General features: G+C 37.3%; 1 protein-coding gene across 1 annotated transcript in view; it reads right to left on the bottom strand.

Moving 5' to 3' along the window:
* The window catches only part of STIM2 (stromal interaction molecule 2), a 132,840-nt gene that overhangs the window by 123,986 nt on the left and 876 nt on the right, over nucleotides 1-7,978 (bottom strand). The window contains exons 2-3 of the mRNA XM_012807452.1: nucleotides 7,690-7,964; nucleotides 7,501-7,589 (exon numbers count right to left, since the gene is read on the bottom strand). Coding sequence (XP_012662906.1) covers nucleotides 7,501-7,589; nucleotides 7,690-7,964 — 364 coding nt within the window. The remainder of the gene's footprint in view (nucleotides 1-7,500; nucleotides 7,590-7,689; nucleotides 7,965-7,978) is intronic.

Here is a 7,978-nt window from a genome sequence, read left to right as displayed (position 1 = left end):
AACCTTCTTCAGTTATTGAGAATCATTTTTTAAAAAACACAAATCACTTTCAATACTCCAGGGGGCTTTAATGAGGTTGTTTAGCATTTGGCAACCACATAAAGAACAGCAAGTTTTTGTTTTGTTTTTTTTTAAATATTAAAACTCAGCACTTAATTCAGTAAAACAGTTTTTGAAGTGTATCAGTTCCACATGCTGGCAAATTTAGGAAGATGAAAGACACTGGAAGAGAAAGAAAGTGAAAAGAACTAGATGAATGAGTAAATAACACAGAGGCCAAGATCCCTGAGCGCACATGAAGACAAATTTATATGCAAGAGGAAACACTTGGACAGACACAGGCACTTGGGTTCATACATGAATGTTAGTCCAAGTAAACTGTTCTTGCCTGGCTGTGGTTTCCTGGGCCTGCACACATGAAGGAGGCAGGGAAGAGTCACTATTAAACATTCTACAGCTGCTCTAAGCCTTAATTCTAAAGTTTAACTTTATACAATATGGCTGACAAAGCTTAGAAGAAAGGAAATTACTCTCAGGACTGCAGTCATGACAGTTGTGCAGTATCACCTCAAGGGCCAAGTGAAATAAAGCCAAAAGTCCAATCAATCATTGGCTTGGGGTTCCCTATCCCCAATTTAGACTTTCCTAGTAATGAAGTTCTCTGAGGAGGAAATGTTCAGCTTGGCAGAGGAACACAAGACTGAAAACAGAGACTAAGGAGTGAACTATCCTTAATATCAGCAACAGTGAAACCAGTCAAGGAAAACTGTTACTGAAGATTAGAAAGTATCAAGAAAGCCTGAATATCCAATACCTACTAATAATATAAAGATCTGGATGGATAAGGAAAAGAACAAATCCTTTAGATCAGGCATTAGAAATTATCCTCCACAGATCAAGCTTGAAATTCACAAAGGAATAAAATTAAAAAGTTAATTTTGAAACAAATAATATGCCAGGACTTTGAAACATTATCATTTACAGGGTGAGGGGTGGGAGGAGAGTTGAACTCTGATTGAAACATTGTCATTTACAGGGTGAGGGGTAAGGGGAGAATTGAACTCTGATTCACAACATTAGTTCAATCTGGAAACCAAAGAATTATCCTTTGTTAAGGAATAGCACATACTTTTACATATGAAATACTAAAAAGTTTATATAAGGATCTTATGGAATGTATATTGTCTTTAGCTATCAAAAGTTTTTTGATTTTGTCAAACAATTGGCAAGTATATTTGCAACTGTCTTCCTGAACTCAGGAAGTATATTTACAACTGTCTTCCTGAGCCGAGTCATTGAAAAATAAATAAATAAATAAAGAAGATTCCTAGGACAAAGAGTGTGTTTCTTCTTGGATTTCTCAAGAGTTTATACCAATTTAAATTAATCTACAAATTTCTTAGGCTCCACCTACCCAGATTCCCTTCTTACCTAAGAATAAAACAAATTTTATAAAACCTCCACTAAACATGTTTACGGCTACTGCATAATTCAAACTCTCAAGACCTCTACCTCTACATAGTTTCCTAAATGGTGCCCTTATCTCTATTATCTCCTCACTTCCCTCTACCCAGAACTAGCTTTCTCAAACACACAGAGGTTGTGTCACCACTGCCTTCCACCTTCTAATGACATGATAATAGATTTGGAACTCCAAAAGTTTATGAACAGAACACTCTGAAAGTTTAAAATGCCTTTTGTTTTACCATATCAGTAAATTTATATTCTCCATAATATGTGTTTAATATTTAAATTACCACTGATTAACTACTTAACATTTCTCACATGATCTAGTAAAATGGCTGTCCCAAGAAAACATATATTTTCCCTGTGCTCTGTTATACTCCCAAGTATGTGACTAAGCAGCCCAGTACAGATGTGTTTTATACATACTGAACGCATGAGGGAATAACGCAACACTGGGTAACTGAGCCCCAACCTTCTTTCCCTTTGCATTTCCCACTACTCTATGTATCTAGGCTCAACGCTAAAGAAAATTATTAATTTACTCTTTGTTCTTGTATAGGCCTCCTCCTGGAAAACCCTTTCACTCATCTCCACAAAAAGTCTTAACTACTTATCAAGTTCTACATCAAATCCGACCCTCTCTCGATGTAATACTTTCTAACAACCTTCCTCCCAACAATTTCCCCAACAGTTTGTACTCTATCACACTGTTTATCAACTTGTCTCATATTATGTTTAGTTATTTGTACAATGATGCATAGAGCATACCAGTTAAAAATCAAAGCTTTGAAATCAGAGAAACCCAAGTCAACATCTAACTCTGTTACTTATTAGGTGTGACCTGGGCAAGTTATTTAAAATCACCCTGCATTAGTTTCCTCATCTGTTATATGAAGATAAGAGCAATTATTTTAAGACAATTAAGTCTCTGAATCAAAAAATGGTGATGTATAAAAAGCACTTAGCACAATGCTGACACCTAGTAATAGTTTACTAAATGTTTCTACCATTAATTATCCTGAGTTCCCAATTTGCAGACATATCTGTTTTTTTGTATTCCCTCCCATTCTCAGTACGTGGTATTCTGCACATGCTTTATAACTGTTTAGTTGATGAAACCTGATTTATTCATATGTACTCTCATAGGTAGATCCTAACAAGGTAGGGTCCAAATTCTAGTAAATGTCAAAATTGGCTTCCTAACCATATTAGTTTTTAACATTAACATAACCGGTTTGTACTTTATACCATACACAGACCTCCAAGCCATCATTGTGAAATGATGATAATGTGTTCCTACCACATTATCAATGATTAGGCCAATATCCAAGATGTTTGCCCGGTGGACTCAAAAGAAAATTCTAAATTAATCTAAAAACATTAGCATGTATTCCTCCACAAAGCAAGCCTTCAGCAAATTAAAGAATTACCATGTTACCCTTTTATATCAAATTAGGCTAACTCTTAAATCCACTTTTCCAACTGCACTTCTGAGTCGTTTTTGTGCCATGAGATTTCCAACAGAGATAAACCTGTTCTGCATGCTATTTTTTTTTATTTAATTCAATTCTCTTTTTTTTTTTTTTTTTTTTAGATAATCTTATTCCATTGCCCTGGGTAGAGTGCAGTGACATCATTGTTCATAGCAACCTCAAATTCTTGGGCTACAACAATCCTCTTGCCTCAGCCTCCAGAGTAGCCGGGACTACACACAGCAGACACAACGCCCAGCTATTTTTAGAGATGGGGGTCACACTCTTGCTCAGGCTGGTATCCACCTCCTTAGCTCAGGCAATCCACCCACCTCGGCCTCCCAGGGTGCTAGCATTACACACATGAGCCACTGGGACTCAGCCAAGCCATAGTATTCTTAAGAGTACCAAGGGATGCAGTGCTTTCATACCAGTAAAATTACTCCTAATTCTGAAATGTTCCTAATAGATTAGATCAAATGGATACAAGTAGATTATTTAATCCTGCAGTTTGCAACAAATACAACTACAGCAACTGTCAAAAGACTGGTGAAGAAAAAGACAAGTAATGATAACTAAGGGGAAAGAAAAAAAGGATACAACAGAGAACCATCAAAGAAGGCTTTGGGAAAGTATGAGCTAAAGCAACATCACAGAAGAACAAAAGTTTCTAGTACTATGTGAACTATACTACATGTGTAACTATGTCACAATGAAAACAATGTATAAATTTTTGTAGGCACACACATATACACACACATTTTTGTAGGCACACACACACACACACACACATATGCACCACAATCAAGCCAACCAAAAACAAACAAAAAAAAGTGACAACATTTACTGGATAAATGGTAGGAATGCCAAGTGATACAATTGAAAACTCAGTCTAAGATTTTTCCAATGACAATTGTGCTACTTTGAGGTATTCATGAAAATCTGACAACACAGATGTAACACTTCTGATTAAAGTGTACTATCTAAATGGTATTACGCCTTAAACTAAGAATATTTTTAATTTTCATTGAAATTTTAATATTTCTAAAAGATACATTTTAAAATATGTACTTTAATTTCTAATACACATAACATGCCAAATTACTGACATGGTAATATAATTAAGATAAAGCCTTTATATACGCAATAAAGAACATTAATTCTAATTTTTAAAAATGATAGAAGCAAATATTTTCAAAGTTGAAATAGACTGGAAGAAGTGGTTCATGCCTATCATCCTAGCACTTTGGGGAGGCCAAACAGGATTATAATCTGGATAATCCACTATTATCTTATCCTGTGGAAGGATTCCTTGAGGCCAGGAGTTAGAGACCAGCCTGAGCAAGAGTTAAGACCCAGTCTCTACTAAAAATAGAAAAATAAGCCACTTGGCTACTTGAAAGGCTGAGGCTGGAGGATGGCTTGAGCCCAGGAGTTTGATGTTGCCTTGAGCTATGATGACACCACAGTACTCTCTCCCAGGTAACAGAGCAAGATCCTATCTCAAAAGAAAAAGAAAATCCTGAAATAATTAAATATATGTTTAAAAATTCAATGTTTCAATTATTCTGCATATTTTGCCAGAACAAAGAATTGTGAGATAGATAGATAGATAGATAGATACACACACACATATATATTCATTGCCCTTTCACAAACTATAACTAATTGATTCTGAACCTGTTAGGAAAAAGAAAAGTGATGTTTTGTTTTGTTTTAAGAGACAGAGTCTCACTTTGTTACCCTCAGTAGAGTGCTGTAGCATCACAGCTCAGAGCAACCTCCAGCTCTTGGGCTTAGGTGATTCTCTTGCCTCAGTCTCCCAAGTAGCTGGGATTACAGACTACAGGCGCCTGCCACAACGCCCCACTATTTTCTTGTTGCAGTATGGCCGGGGCTGGGTTTGAACCCACCACCCTTGGGATATGGGGCAGGCGCCCTGCTCACTGAGCCACAGGTGCGGCCCAAAAAGTAATGTTTTGAATTCTTAAAGGACTGCTTTAGAATCAGCAAGCTCTCAGTCACCAATCTCTAACTTGCTTTAAATTTTAATATATTCATACTACTGTATATATGTAATTTTACACCCTTGTTACTAACCTTACTATATAATTTTACATGTATAAATATTGATTCTACCTTGTCAAAACTAAGTCTTTAAAAAATAACACAAAATGAAAAGAAAATAATAAACTCAAACAATGGGTCTGTTTATTTTGATGATTTTTCATAGCCTCTCTCTTTTATAAGAATAGTTTGCTTGCTCAAAACTCAGAACAGAACAGATAATTTAAAGGTAATTTATTCTTAAAATATACTAAATACCTAAAGTAAAACCCTTAAGAGACAAACCAGTGGAAAATAGTGTTTTTTAGATTTAATTAGCAAAAAGCTAACGACTGTGAAATTTCTAAAGGTAAGCATTAAAAATACTAATCTAAAGAGGAAAAGATAAAAGTGAGTTGGGCAATCATTTTACAGAGCTATTAAGAACACTTACAGCTAAATCACAATTTTAACCAAGAACCAGAGAAAACAATTCTCTCAGAATTCTTCCAAAATTTTTCAATTAGTTCTCTTATTAATGATGTTCTATCCATTAACAATGCCTAGAATAGGACACTGCAGCATTTTCTAAGTTCAGTCAGTCAGTCTATGGTTCTATTTCCTAAAGTGTACAATAATACTAATAAATTATATTCTGGGCTTAACACAGCATTCACAAGTAGAACCATAAAAGCATTATACAATAATGGCCTATTCAGGCCACACAGTGCAAAGAAATTTTCAGTATGTTCTAATTTCATCATGGATTTTCAGTTTACCTTTTCCAAGGTACCAATGCTATTGACTGTATTTACATGAAGTTATTAAAATGACTGTAATTCAACTAGGATATTGTATAGTTTTATGATCTTAAACTTTAAAAGGAAATCTTTAACGTGGTAAAAATCCATAGTCTCACAAAAAGAAACAAAAAAAGCATTAGAAATAATTTCTAGGCTAACATTATTTTAGTAAACTTCTATTGAAGCCCTGTATCACAAATTCATCTTGCATGATATATCACATATTTTTCCCAGTACGAATCACCCTTTTTTTCACTCTGCCGTAAATAATTATAGGAAACTGGGCAGCACCTGTGGCTCAAGGAGTAGGCCGCGGACCCCATATACCGCAGGTGGTGGGTTCAAACCCAGCCCCGGCCAAAAACTAATATTATTTTTATTATTATTATTATTACTGGGAACTTAAAGTCTTAAAAGGAAGAATTATAAACTGCTTATTATAATATTCCATCTAAGTATTTCTCTTGATATCATCTATACAAAATATATTTGTGAGCAATCAACAAACACTACATTTTCTAAACTGCTTGCTTTTTAACAATTACATTTTGATAAAGCATTAGCCAATTATTTACTAACCAAATTTTTCTGCTCCAGAAACCAAGAGGCGCACGCCTATGGCATCTAAAAGCCCAAATATTTCCGCTCCCTCCCTTCCTGCATGAGGCCTTAAATCTTCAAATTAGTCTTATCTAACTACTTTCCTGATAATCACTATTGCTCACATTGTTATTTGCCACACTTTTACTTGGAGAATAAAGACTAGTCAAGAATAAAAGTAACCTATTCTATCACTCAAACTATACTAAACTTCTAACACAAAACATTCTGTAATCATTTTATCCAAATTACCCAGTGATAGAGCTGATGTTTCAAGTTCCATTTCAGAGGGCTTGATGTATTTCAGGGTAAAGTTAAACATGCTCATCATTATGTTCCATACCCCAAAACTTCAAAAGTGCTTGAGGAAGATTTCCAAAGAGAGATTATCCTTTTTCTCTAGAATAGTAAATACCCTGTGGTAGAACCGGAGAATACTGCTTTGCACTAAAGAATACAGCTCCTGTGCACTTCCCAGAGCAGCTGTTAGTAACTTCCAGACGCCTGTTGGACCGTCACTTGGGTTAAATTAATCATGGGCTGCCTTATTCCACTTTACGTTTTCCTTTTGAATCTTGCAATTAATATAGGAAATCAACAGAGATCTATTTTTAAAATAAATGAGTCGAGTACTAAGAAAAATAAGCATTACTTCAGCGTACTATTTCCCAAAGCAATCATCTCTTAAACCAACACTGAGAAGTTGTAAATGACAAGCTTTAGAAAGATTACGATGTCCTAAGTAGCATCAACAAACATGTTCGCGAGTTATCAAACGCGAGAATGTTCTATATTAAAAAGGTGTACTGAGGTCTAGCAGAACAGGGCTGCTCAAATGCAAGCTCCAAATATCCTGCACTTCAGCAAATTCGAGGTATGTCTGGTTACCTGCTGAGCTTTCTGCACCCTTTGTCGCCCAGTGATGCTCTCACGAGCAAATACTTGCCATCCTTTCAAAAAGGGCTTCCTTCCACCCCTCAAAAAATCCACATTAGACTTGAGACGTTTCTACATACTAATGCGGAACCACTAATACCACTAGGTATTATAGCTCTCAAAGAATCCTCTTTAGCAGCCTCCCCTGGGACGTGGTGCTCTGCAAAGCTTTGAACCGGTGAGTCTCTCCGCCAGCTGCCTTTGCAAAAGCAGCACCAGAGGCGGACTCAATACCGCAGTGCTGCTGCTGACTTTTTCTAGCAGCCTCAAAAAAAAAAAAAAAAAAAAAAATCAGTTTTGTATCCTGCAGACCCTGCTGGATCTTCTGCGGCACTAAAGAGAAACCACTGCATTGCTCAGCTTACAAGATCGCGGAGCCCGACTGAAGGGCGGGGAAGCGACTGCCGTCGAGAGGCCCGGTCGAGGGCGGAGAGTTGGGGTGAAAAAGGAAGGCGTCCGGAGTGCAGGAGACCACGACCAAGCAGCAGCCTGGGCGCCGGCGTGCAGGCGCCGGGCTCTGCGGCGTGCTCCGGCCGGGGCCGTCGAATAGCGGGCGCCCAACTGGGACGCCGAGCCCTCCCGCGGACCGCAGTCCCGCCGCGGCCGGCCCAGCCCCGTCCGCCGCCCCCCGGGCCCTCACCTGTCAGGAGCGCC

The sequence above is a fragment of the Otolemur garnettii genome, unplaced genomic scaffold (genome assembly GCF_000181295.1).
Source record: "Otolemur garnettii isolate 467f Iridium unplaced genomic scaffold, OtoGar3 scaffold00069, whole genome shotgun sequence".
NCBI lineage: Eukaryota > Metazoa > Chordata > Mammalia > Primates > Galagidae > Otolemur > Otolemur garnettii.
This window is presented reverse-complemented; position numbering and strand designations above follow the sequence as displayed.